Source organism: Pseudopipra pipra, chromosome 7, assembly GCF_036250125.1.
Source record: "Pseudopipra pipra isolate bDixPip1 chromosome 7, bDixPip1.hap1, whole genome shotgun sequence".
Classification (NCBI taxonomy): domain Eukaryota; kingdom Metazoa; phylum Chordata; class Aves; order Passeriformes; family Pipridae; genus Pseudopipra; species Pseudopipra pipra.
This window is the reverse complement of record NC_087555.1, coordinates 11395179-11408638: the sequence shown is the minus strand read 5'-3', so window position 1 is coordinate 11408638 and position 13460 is coordinate 11395179. Positions and strand designations below refer to the sequence as shown.

At 39.4% G+C, this 13460-nt stretch overlaps 1 protein-coding gene across 6 annotated transcripts in view; it reads left to right on the top strand.

Annotated features, from left to right (window-relative positions):
• Positions 1 to 13460, top strand: part of SATB2 (SATB homeobox 2) — a 133944-nt gene that overhangs the window by 68808 nt on the left and 51676 nt on the right. For all 6 annotated transcript variants that reach the window (XM_064661988.1, XM_064661990.1, XM_064661986.1 and 3 more), the window contains one exon: positions 11844 to 12316. In XM_064661988.1, coding sequence (XP_064518058.1) covers positions 11844 to 12316 — 473 coding nt within the window. The remainder of the gene's footprint in view (positions 1 to 11843; positions 12317 to 13460) is intronic.

Here is a 13460-nt window from a genome sequence, read left to right as displayed (position 1 = left end):
TTTCTGTCATGTGTAGTTCGTTCTTTTATTCTTTCTTTCCTTTGGGAAGGGACTTAGGTGTGCACTGGACCATTTATTTTAGTAGGATTTTTTCTAAACACTCATGTGCTTTGAGCAGGAGTTTGAGGATAGTCAGAAGCTTTTCCATAATTCCAACTGGCTCCTCTCTCCCTAAATGTCCATCAGCCTTGGAAATTAGCTGTGTCTTGTGATAGGTTTTTTCACAGTTTTTCTCTCTGTTACACCACTGAAGGAAGATTCATTGTCTGAAAGAAGGCATAGACTGTTATTGTTGTTTCTGTCTGTGATGCTTTCAGTAGCCAGGAAAATCATAACAGAATTCACAAACATTATGCAGAAATGGGGTAATGTCATGTCCTTCTTGAGAAACCATTGTATTTTTAGTTGCATGAAGATTAGCATCTTTCAAAAAGAGTCTGCTGTCTTTTCTCTTAAAAGGCTGGCATACATGAGCTATGAAGGGTTACTTGTTTAGTTTCCTTAGGACAGACTAGAAATCTGCATAATAATACCATAAAGAGTCTGCTGCTTGAGTTAGGAACACATGAAACAAAATTGCATAAAACATCAGAACAAGTTCTGAGGCATCTGGTTTTCCTCTGCACATCTGGCTTGTGCAGAGCATACCTGTAAGATGCTCTTGACTGGGCTGTGCAGTGATTAGATTTTCACTAGGGGGAACAAAAAAGGAATGTTCTATGGAAAAATTATTTGTGTCTAGAAGGAAGTTTGTTCAGGCAGAAGTGGAGTAACAATGCAGGCAAGGAAATGGAGATGTTGTTTTTCACCTCCTAAAAGGTTTAGACTAGAAGTAAAAATGTTGATTGGATATTTTAGTGTGTGGTTACCCTCATGCCAAATAAACTGGATAGTTTCTTTTCTCTCTAAATTGCCATTGTGTGACTCAGAAGTGTTTCTTTTCTCTAAATGGTGTCTCTTAATAAAAGAATTTATTCCAAGTGTTTTAACATATCCTCTTGGTTAAAAAACAGTCAAAGGAATCAAACAACTTCGAGGTCATCACCATTCACTTTTACTTGCTGTGCTGGAAGAACAGAAATGGGCTTTTCTTTCCCTTTTTTCTTTTTTTTTTTTTTTTTTTTCAAAACTGGGCAAGGGTGCCAGTTGCAGAGGCACTGGAAGCCCTTAACTGTAGTGTTCTTAACTGCGGAGATGCTACTACAGCTTCTGAGTGTTTCTAGCACAGTGCTGTCTTCCACTTTCTTTCATTCTTAGAGCATTGAATTCTTTATGCTCTTACTTTTTTTTTTACTTAGTAAGTGCACAGTTAAATTGTTAAGTGCAGTAAAAGCAGAATGAAACCTCAATCAAAAGGTCAAGGATCCAAACCTGAAGAGTTTTCAAGATAACTCTGTATCTGTGCTATTCAGAGGCACAGCCAGGCGTTGCTGTTTGGAAGTGTATGTGTGTGTTAGTAGGAGGAGAAAAAGGAAGGTTAAGGTATGTGTGAAGTAAACACAAGCTGCTATAAAGCAGTTCAAGTAGTGTTGATTCATCAACCATATGAGTGGGAGAGAAAACAAAGAGTCTGTGGCAGGTACAGTGGTGCATGGAGAATAAACAGTCATGCAACTTCAGAGCAGTAATCTAAACACCTTGCAAACAGGAAGACTTTTGCACTTCTTCGTGTGGTTTCAATTTCTCTTAATCTCTGTTTTCATGATGTTTTGTTTCATTTCTGTAGCCAGATATTCCTGCAGGACAGCTCAGTAAGTGTGCAAAATCAGTGACTTGAGTTGACATGCTTCAGTCATCATATATTCCTTTAATAATAATTTTTAAAAAGGACTTCCATGAAGGTGAATGGATGATGCAGCAGTCTGTTTTTTGGGTTGTATCTGGATAGATTGGGTAAAACTATAATTTGGTGTCTTTGGAACCAGCACCCATATCCTTGTGTAACTCTAGAGCTGGTTATTAGAAAGTAAAAACAAAAAACAATTCACATGAGCTGTGGTAAATACAAAATAGGAAGGGGCTTCAAAATAACATTATTGACGTTTCAAACTAAATGCAGCCTACAGTGTTAAATGTGTTTCCTATTATCTGCTAATGTCTGTTTTAATAAAACAGTGGGAACTAAATGGTTGCTTCTTAATCAAAACCATGATTTCCTAAACATAAGCTATGTGATTCTGTTACAAATTGCCACATATAGATCTCCTAGGTCAAACTTTTTTCCTTTCTCATAGAAATAAATAAACAGTAAATTAATTATACTCTCTGGAAGATCAAAGTAATTACAACCGAAGCCAGGCAAAAATAAAAAGTTCTCTGGAAAATAAGAAAAAAAAAAAAAGAAAAAAAAGAAAAGCATCAAGTTGCTGAGTGTATAGTTAATGTTTAAATAAATATAAGAAAGTGAATAATCAATAATTTGATATCATTAGCAACAGATGTAAAAGCTGTACACAAATGTAATTGTATCAAATCTCAAGTAAACATTCTCAGTGTGCATTCCATTGAACTCACCAAAAAGACAGCTAAACTATTTATGCTTGTAATTTTAAAAAAGTTTTCAGTTAGTTCAGCTCAGCATGGCAATTTTGTCTTGTGTCAGGATGATGCTAGAACAAAATTCTGCTGGAATATTTTTCTCCCACCCTGCCTCAGCCCCTTAAGGTTTTAAGACATTCACAGTTTACTCAGCAGCACGAGGGTTAGTGCACAGACACACTTGGGAATTGGCTGGTGTGAGGATGGAGGCTTTTTGTCTCCTCCTGGCTCTGAGTCTACCACTTGGGATATGTGTGAGGGCATGTTGGAGTTTATAACAGGATGTCCACTCTTTCTAGTCTCCTTGGGATACACATATATATTTGAAGGAGAGCTTATATTAACACGGTTCTAATGGAACATGGACAGTAGGTGGGAATCAAAAAGCTTCTGTGGATTTTCTCTTTCCCTCATGGATGTCTGTAATCACTTGAGGTGGTAATTAAGCTATCTAGTTTGTATTGTAATCTTGTTCAGAATATGCACTGTGTATTAATTTAATATTACTATGTGAAGCCTTTTTAAAACTCTTTATTTCATTCTTCTTTTTGTGGAATACAAGGCCTTTTAGTACAGAGTTGTGCATACATGACAGGTTTTAAGTATGTTTAAACCTAGAAATGCACGATTTTAATAACTGCTTAAAAGGCTTGCATCGCTTCTAAGTTTGATTAACAGATAGATACAGAAATAAAAATAACACTTTGTAAGTAGCTATATACATGTTTATATATGTATGTATGAAAAGATGATTTTCAGAACTTAGCTGTGCAATTCAGATAATTGTCAAGGGATCAAACTTGTACCAGTTACCCTACTTGTTGCCCAGTGTTTTGGGTCTGTAGCATTTAGAATATTTTTTAGCTGTATTTCTCAATAGATATTTCACTTTTAAGTGTCATGCTTTCTATTTTTACCAGAAGGACTATCACTGTATCAGAATTTTTTCACAACTGAAAATCTTAGCTGGTGTGAATATTTTGTTTTTGCCTGATGACACAACTTAGCTTGGTGGGAGGAAGTTAGGAAGGCAGCGGGAAGAAATAAATACATTGTGAACTTAAAAATAAAAAGACATATTTTTTTTGTCTGCATTTGAAGAACATTTCATCTTTGCTCCTGCCATCAATGTCTGTCAAAATATAGCTTTCTGTGGATGTGAGTTTTGAGGCTGTGGATGTCTCAAAATTTTTGTGGAATGATGAGGCTTTTCAGTTTGAAGGAGGAGGGCTCAATTATTTCTATCCAACAGACCAAGAACTTAAGAAAAAGCTTTCATAGCTTCCTTAAATTGAGAATCTGCTTTGGCTGCTCTTTGATTTTTCCGATACTGATTTGTTGTTTGTGTGCTGTTTTATTCTTGAAAGTATGTTTGCTTACTTCCCATAATGGATAGACAGAGCAATCTGTTTCTCTTTTAATGTGTTCCTAGAGGCCATTGTGGGTTGAGAGAGGTTAGAAACAGGATTCAGAAGGGCTCCCAGCTTTCTTATTTCCAGGCTGAAGGAACTGAGGATTGTGGCACAGTGATAATGCCAGTGCGAGTCTGGGGAAAACTGTCATTATATGCTTTGAGGAATAGTTTTTAATTGTTCCTCTGAAGCAGATGTTGTGGAAGCTTCATGAAAAGGCACACCAGATCTTTCCCAAACAGTGTTTTTGACTTTTAAAAAGATCCTCTTTATTGATACATGTGCATTTATTTCTCTCTCTGTGTGTATACAGAGTGGTTTATATGTATGATATAGATAGATAGATAGATAGATAGATAGATAGATAGATAGATAGATAGATAGATAGATAGATAGATAGATAGATAGATAGATAGATAGATAGATGCATGCATATATAGACCTTTACCTTTTGGAAAAATGTTGAGTTTTTTAAGAGAATACATTTCATGACTTGTTTGGATATTAGCTGTGGCTGTGGCACTAAACCTGTTAGGGTCATTCAGGTCAGCTGTGAGGCTCTTGACATTACTGTAATTTTTCCTTTGCTTGCTTTTACACTTCTGTCTGTGTATTCATTTCACTAAAAATACGACTTTCCACACTTTCTTAAATAAAAAGGAGGAAAATAACATCAATCCCAGGCAAGGTTGTCAGCATCTAGGTAACACACATGACCTGAGGATCATTTCTGACTCAGAGACATCCTCTTAGTCTATGGCCTGCTGTGCTATTTTATAAGAAGAATAGTTCATCAGTTAGCACTGATGATGAGGAAAAAGTGGCATCTGTCTTTAAATATAAGTTAACAGTGTCAAGATTCAGCAAGAATTACAGACCCCTTGACTGCTGTTTTTCCCACCCACAAGAGCATTTTGGATTTCAGCAGTGTCCCTGATGTTAAGTGCCAGTTTGGGGGATTTGTGCATGTGCATTGTTAAGAAACAATTTACCCGCTGCCGTGCATTCCAGGGGTGTATGAGTTGTGGCCCTCTTGGCTATTCCTCTCTGTAAAGAGAATTAAAACACACCCTTTGGGTTTATTTTTTTTTAGTTAGGCATAACTTTTATCTAAAGTAAATGCATATATGAATTTCAACTTTGCAGAATGTCTTTCATGGCTTCTGGCTGTTTTGGAGCAGTGTCTGTGCTGTGGCAGAGGGATATGTGCAGTTAGCTGAATGCCTTCTCCCTTGCCTGTGTGTGACTGGAGCCTCAGCCAGTGCTGCTTTAGGGAACATAGGTGAGACAATAAAGGTTGGAAACCCTTCTGTGGAGAAACTGCCTAGCCACTTGTCCTGTGTCTTGTCCATGCCATGCTGACCAAACCTGCTCAAAAAATGTCACTCAACTTTATGTTTTTAAAATGTCTCCTGTTACCAGTACAGTGATTTTCTCAGTGAGGACCAGTTGTGTGCAGAGCCTGGGTCTTCTGCCCACAGCTTAGTAAAGAATGCTCATATTCATTTTCTAAAAAGCAAACATGTTTTGGTTTTAATCTGCAGAATCTCAAAATTCATTTTATTTCATATTTAAAAACAATTATTTGTGTGCTTCCAAACAGTGACATGGTAGCAAGAATGGTCATCTTCATTTTCTAAAAAGCAAACATGTTTTGGTTTTAATCTGCAGAATCTCAAAATTCATTTTATTTCGTATTTTAAAAAATTATTTGTGTGCTTCCAAACATGGTAGCTCAAAGGTAAAGAAATTTTTACAAAGTAAGCTTAAGTGGAGATTAGTTTGAAACAGGAAGATAACTTGAAGTTTAGGTACAGGCATAAACTTTCCTTGTGGGAAAGCTGCAGTGTGGCTGTCTATGTTCCCATGGATTTCATAGAGTATATAACACTGAGAGCAGAATTGCATTCTCTTCACTTGAAGTATCTGAAGAGTTTGTATCTCTGCCTTAGTGACATTTGCTTTCTGTTTCCTTCCTTTCACCATCTCTGATATTATGAGTCAGGAAGACATGTATATATATTTCCCATAGGGATTGCACAAATGACTGGGTATTCTAGGAGGTTTGCACCCCCCTTTTGGGATGCCCACAAAAGGTGAGTACTTCTGTTGCAGCAGTTTAACAGGAAAGGAGATATTTTTATATCAGATGAGAACTTCAATCCATGTAACCAGTACTGCCTGTGTTTCTGTCAGACAGCTCTAAGTAATGTTTTCCCTGCTTCTCATTTTCCATTTCACCTGGCCAATATTCTTGCATTAGACTCGGTGGTCACTAAAGCACCTTCAAAGTACTTCTTTTCTCTGCTAGATGGATCTGGCATGTCCTATTGACAAACAATGTTAATGTGAGTATGAAGAATTATGAAGAAGTTCATACTTCGGTGTGCCCTCTTGAGCCTGCACAGTAACCCCAAAATAAATCTAAAAATAAGATGATGATGCTTGTCTTCTGACAAGCATCTTTGGAAGCAGTGCAGTCCAGGGACAGCCCATGGGAAGAGTGTGACTTATTATGTTTAAGCATAAGTGACAGAAGACATCTTAGCATCTCTATGTCCCAAAGGGTGACTTGGATCTAGTCTTGAGGATAAAGGAATGAGAAGATCAGCTGCAAAGAGAGAGTCAGCAATGTTAGCATGCTCTGCTCCATTCACCTGAGACTGGTGCTAGTTAAAGGCCCACTTTTAATGATAGTTCTAAGTAAAAAAATAGTGATTTGTGCTTTGGTGGGAACTGAACAATTTGCAACAGAACAAAGAACAGACAATGGCCTTTCCTGTCTGTTTTCCATTAGGCTTGGATAAAGGCCTTTGCTACCCACAGCCAGCAGCCAAACAATTTCTGTATGTGCTCTATAGCTATTTTGAGGTTATGTGCTATCCCTCAGGAGTAGAGGAAGGGAAAGGTTTTAAAAGTTACAACTTCTTGTCAAGTCTGCCTCTCCCGTCAACCTGCTTTTTCTCCAGTTTTGACTGCAGGAACAAACGGCCCGGGCAGGGATCAGGCAGTGAAGTCAGTGAATGACTTCGGGTAAATATGAAGATTAGATGTTGAATGAAAATGAGACTCCTCAGACCAGCCCTCTGCACTGAAGTGGTTAAGTGAGCTGTGATTAAAAGAAATAAGTAATTATCCTAATTATAGATGAAAAGATACAGAATTACGACTTTAAAAGCACCTCCTGTGCTCTGGAGTGTTTCTGTTATTTACAAAGTGGTAGTTCATTATTGTGTAGCATAAGCAAGAGGGCACCCTCTGGGTATAGTGCAGAGCCCTGTCTCTCCAAGGCAGAGGGTGGTACTGTGCTGGAGAACGCTTCGCCCCCCAGGCACGGCTCCAAAGTCCAGGTCTTGCTCCAGTGAGCAGGATGATGCTAAGCCAGAAGAAATTGTGAGAACCTTTTTGTCTCAGACTTAGTAGGGTATACCAGAGTTCACAGAGCTCTCCCAGCTCAGCCATGACCACTACTAGAAATGGCTTTTATGATCACCAGGTTTTAAATAATAAATAAAACAAAGAAGCAGACTCTGAAGCACTGGAGAACAGCCCTGGGTGGTGACATCCTGTCACAATTGAGGCATGGCAATTCTGCCGGCTAGTAACTTATTACAAAATGTTTCTTTACCAGCTTCTTCCTACTCTGGGGCAAAGTGCCTGTATGCCTGCAGGACTGAAAAGTTCCGGCCGTGCTGGGTCATGAACGCTGGCGGGTCCTCTGTGTCGCCTCTGCAGTGCAGTACTGGGAGACACGTTACGCTCTTGCTCTCCCTGCTGCATCCCTTATTGTGCACAGGAATTTGGTTTCCAGTGCTGTCAGTCAATTCAGTGCCACTCTTAAGCCCTAAATGCCCCACGGGCTGTTTGTCAGAATGTTCCTATTAACAACTCAGTGCAAATAAAGTGTGAGGGGAAGGGAAGGTGGAGAAATAAATCTTATTTTAAATCTTTTGAGCTGGTTTTATTTTAAATGGAAAGTTGCATGCAGACCACCCCAAGCTATTGTGCTGTGGACTGCGTCAGCTGCTTGACTATGCAAGGAAGATTGGGGTAGAGGTTAAGAGCATCACACAGGGGAAGGGTGTACTGAATTCCTTTTGTGCTGTATTCAGGAAGTTTTAACTCAGTATGGAGTTGAAATACATTGACGCACATGGTAATCATTACAGGACCAGAACGGAACATTGAAATACAACAATTTGCTGCTCCCATTCTGGGGATTATGTTGGTTTCTGACTGTCTTGTAGAGGTAGTGACGTTGCAGGGAGGTATAGAAAAATGAAGGGCAGATGCTATCCTGGGGTGCTCTGGGAGCTGATTGCTGAGCTTAGCACAGTACCTGTTATTCAGACACAGGTCTCTGCCTACCCAATGATTTGCTTCAGAAGGGTGGGGGGCTCTGCAATATGACAGTACTGTTGTACTTGGTGTACATGAGCTCTTCAAGCAAAGAACTGCAGAACTGTATACCAAGCATGCGATGCAATGAGAAAACACTGCAATGTCTTTTGCTGTGGTCACACCACAGATGGAGGTAGGTAACAGCCTCCTGAACCAGCTTTTGTTTAACTAGCACAGGCATCACTAGCAGAAGTAGTTTATCAGCAGTACTTGAATGTAGACATCCATGGATGTCTACCTTCCCAGTTTAAGGTCCTTTTGGTCTGTTCTCACTGCTTTATATTCCAATCAATATATTCAAGTACCAGCCAGTTCATGCAGGACTACAAGAGCTATAAATATATCCCTAGTTTAAGTGGAACAATAGTAAACAAGGGAAGGAAAAGGCTCTAATCAGGTATGAATTGGAAAATGGAGGATGCAAATGGAAAAGTCCTGTCTCAGGAAGATCTGAGGCAGAATGTTGATGTCACAGCAGCTTTGTGGCCCCTACATCCCTTTTTTCTTAGAGTGTTGCTGTCAAGCTGGCCTGTCTCACAGGACAGTGCCAGTCTTCATCTTGAGGTTGTCTCAGTCTTGCTCCTGTTCAGCTCTGTAGAACCCTACCAATCCATAGTTACCAAAGAACAACAGGGAATCAGATATGGGCAATGTGTTAGAGAAGGAAAGAGTCTTGAGGAATTGAGTAATGCACATTTTTTCCGTCCAGCGTAACTGCTAATGGTAACCTTTTATTATTGAAGTGGTTGGAGTGACTAGAATCTGGTTTGTTTATAGGGAGTACATGCATGGCTGCATAGTCTAATGTGATCAAAAAAGGAAACTGATAATAAGGGAAAAATGGAAGCAAGTCAGGTGATATCTCTGTGTAATTCCAAGTAGCACTTCAGAGATTAACAGCCTGGCAGCCTTTTCATCTTAAACTTTATTTTTTAGGGGTTTATAACTTGGCACTGAAGTCAGGAGTGGGTGGAAACTTGGCAAATATGGTTCAGCCCAGAAAGTGAATGTTATTTATATTTATTTCTCACCAAGTTTTCAAAAACACTTGGTTACTGTTTTTGTGTTCTAACAAGTAGTAATTTGTTGGTTTCGGTAACTTGTCCTCTGTGTGCTTCTTAAACTACAAATAGTTCAGAATTTATTTCAGCTCTTCTAAAACTCCTAGCGGAAGGACTCTAGATTTCTAGAGGTGTAAGTGATATAGCATGGTGCTCCAACTATTTCATGTACACTGAGCAACATCTTTATTGTACTTACACCTGCCAAGTACACCTTTGGAATAGTTACATTTGGTTTTGCTGTGAACTGTGTGTATGTAATGTATGTAATTACTCAGGTGCAGGCTTACTACAGAGAGGCTGAGGAGACAATAGTATGGCCATGTGGGTTCTGAGTTGTCTGTGTCACAGAATGTGGTCTGGGGCTGTGAAAAAGCAGCCCTCTACCCCACTCCCCTGCCCACACGTGACATCTCTGTATCGACGCCGGGTCAATGACGATCCCAGGAATTAGCACTGCTTGTATTTCATACTTGACATTGAGTTCATGTCTGTTCCTGATGCCAGAGACTAGAGGTATAGAGCTTTCTGTACCTGATTGCAGGGATGCCTACAGAATATCGAGAGGAGCAGCTTCTGAATAGGGATTTTCAGTATTTTCAGCAAACTGAAATACTGCATTATGTATCTGACAGCCTGTGAGTAACACAGCAAAATAGTCATTTGCTGACTATAGTGTTTGTGTATCACACGTATTGCATTGCATTTCATAGTTGAAATACACTGCACAAGTAAGCACGCACTTAGAAATTTAGTCAGCTTGAAGCATTGGCTTTTGTGAAAAAATTGAATTAATAGTTTTCTTACAAATTAATTTTTATTTTAGAAGTTTTTTAAAAGCAATTATTTTATAGAAGATTAAAGATGTTATGGGGTTTTCCTTTAACAGAATGAGACGAGTGAGCTAAAATTTCTTACAAGGAAATCCTGGGCATAATTCACCTAGTTGTAAAATTCAGTACTTGTGATGTTCCGGAGTGACGGTTCTAAAGATAGTAACTGTGTGTTTGTGTGTGCTCAAGGCATTACTCCCTCTCTGTCTCAGATTAACTCTGGATCGTGAAAAGAGCTGTCTTTCTATTTAGAAGGAAACAGAGCAAGTCATCAGTAAACTGTTGTTCTCAGTATTAACTGTGTAAAGCTTCAAAGCTTTATATAGATTAAGTTTTTTAAAAGGGTTCAAAGCTTGGTACAGTTGTTAATAATTACACAAGTCATAATAGTATTATGGCATTTATGGAAGAAAATCCTATCTTATTATTTGCTGAGAGCAATACAGAGATGAGGTAACTGTTTTCTAGTTGTATGATATACATCCCTGAACACTTTTATATCACATCAATATGTAAGTGCCTATCCAATTGCATGTAGTGAGGCTCATGGAATCTGCAACCAACTGTAAAATGACTTCTGATTACTTAAAATTATCTAAGTAGGAGTTATGTACTTTATAATCTTCGTTTCCTATTTTAAATAGTACTTCTAGAGGAAATTTGTGTTTGTAATATGTGCATTTAGTTTTGCAGTAACATGAAAAGATACTGTGATATTGCGGACATAACACATTTAACAGAGACAATACATATCAGTATATAACATTACAGTATATGCATTTTGTGTGTACTGTTTCATTTGTTTTATCGTTGTGCCACTTAGGGATTGCAGGTCTCTGTTGTGCTAAACAAAGTTTTTTTGAAGAGAGTGAAGCCGCTTCCTCTTGAGTGGGCATTCATGCAAAGGTGCCTTAAGGTTTCTGGACAGACTCACAGTGATGAAGCTTTGGCTCTAGGAACCATTGCTTTAGATATTTCTCATGTGTGAATTGCAAGGTTTTGTAATATGCTTTCACCTAACCAACATGAGTCTGATGTAGTGCACCTGGGTGAACTGAGACTACCAGATAGCTTTATCCACACACAGTGCAACGTCGAGTTTTTGTTGGAAAAGATAAAAGTTGCAGAGTTTATAATGAGAAGCTGTTCCATGATCTGCTCAGGGAATGGCCAGTTTCCATGGGGTTTGTGTGAGTGGATGCTAATTTGAGTTTCTTTCCTTTACCTAGATGCCAGTGATTCTGAAACATTGATCACTTTTAAAAGTTACTCAATTTTCTGTGACAGATTCAAATGTTAGTGACAGTATCAGTGGAAGCGTCCAAGCTTGCTTCTTTAGGAAATGAGGCTGGAGAGGATACCTGCTACTGATTTATAAGGAGGCTTCCTGAGGAGTTAATGAAGCCTGAGAAGTCCAAAAGAATGTTAATTAATGTTGTGACTTTTACTTTGTGTTGCCTTTGCTTATGTTTCTGTGAAACTTCTGTGCAAGTGTAGACTTACAAAGTAAAGCAGGTGCTGTTGTGTAGTCACCTGCAATAATCCTTGCCCTAAGTGCAAACTGAAATGACAGCAAGCAAATTTTTCTCTTTTAACAGTGGAAAGAGTGGAAAGAGAAAACCTTTCAGACTATTGTGTTCTTGGTCAACGTCCCATGCACTTACCAAATATCAACCAGCTGGCAACTTTGGGAAAAACTAACGAACAATCTCCTCATGGCCAAATTCACCACAGTACTCCAATACGAAACCAAGTGCCAACGATGCAAACAATGATAAATCCTGGGCTCCTGTCTCCTCAGCTCAGTCCACAACTGGTGAGGCAGCAGATAGCAATGGCCCATCTGATAAACCAACAGATTGCTGTCAGCCGGCTGTTGGCTCACCAGCACCCACAGGCTATCAACCAGCAGTTCTTGAATCATCCGCCCATCCCTAGAGCTGTCAAACCAGAGCCATCAAATTCATCGGTGGAAGTCTCTCCAGATATTTACCAGCAAGTCAGAGATGAGCTGAAGAGAGCCAGTGTGTCTCAAGCTGTCTTTGCAAGAGTAGCATTCAACCGCACACAGGTATCAATTTCTATTCTATAACCAAGAAGTGCTGAAGGGGCAAAATTGTGGCTCTTGTGGGGCTGTATGGTTGTTGCAGATCAAGGCAGGGGTTGTGCCATAGAAACAGATCAAACCACTCTCCTTTTTTTCCCCCAGTCTCTTTGTCGGTATCGAACAAGGCTGTTTCTTCCTGGAGCAGCTGTTTGTTTGCGTTTGGCCACTCCTGTGCTGTTACCTGAGCTTTGTTCTCTAGCAGTCATTCCGCTCATGTGAGTTCTTCCCCGAGTTCCTCTCTGCGGTTATAAACTTCCACATCTGCCCCTGCCTGATGGTCAGGAAGAGGTAACAAGAGACTCTGAGAGTCAGAGGTGTCTTTGGGCTTCTGTCACTTCCTCAATTCCTTCCTGTGGTACAACTGATGCCACAACTAGTGCCAGAGGCTGCTCCCATAAGAAGCCTGTAAGGCAAGTGTGCATAGGCCTAAAGACTGACTGCTGGGAAAGGTATCTGCCATTTGTTTGCTTCCATGCATCTGACACAGGTTTTCTCACTTGCCTAGTGAAATGCAGATGTTGAAGAGATTGCATGATAACATGAGCTTAAGCCTGGCATCTGGAGTACCCAGGGTGTGTGTTCAGAAAGACAGGCCATTTACATTTATCCTGCTGCTGTTCAAGGCATACAACACATGATCTCTCAGTTGTGATACTCTGTAGCAGGGCTTAAGAAATGGAAAGTGACTTAATATTTAATGTTGGTACAAATTCCTTTTGTTTAGTTGGAGTTGTTCTTTGAGGTAAGAATTACCAGCAAGAAAAAAAAAAGTGTGTGTGTGTGTCTCTTGGAGGTCTGTCCCTTGCCCCATACAGTGCCTTTGTCTGTTCTGCTAGATTAATGATTTTCTTTGGCACTGCCATTTTGGAAATGCCATGTTATGAGGGAACTAATTAAAGTATGGAGCACATTTTATGACTTCCCTTCTTCCATTAAAATCATAAGATGGCTGCAGTCAGAAAAAACATTCACTTCCAATCAACGTGACTTTGAGTTCTGGGGTTAGCCTTGAGGATATCAAATGAAAACTACATAGGAATGTATGAGTATTTCCTCTTTAAAATGCTGCTTTTAATTTGGAAAAGCTTTTCATCCCTCTGGGATCATA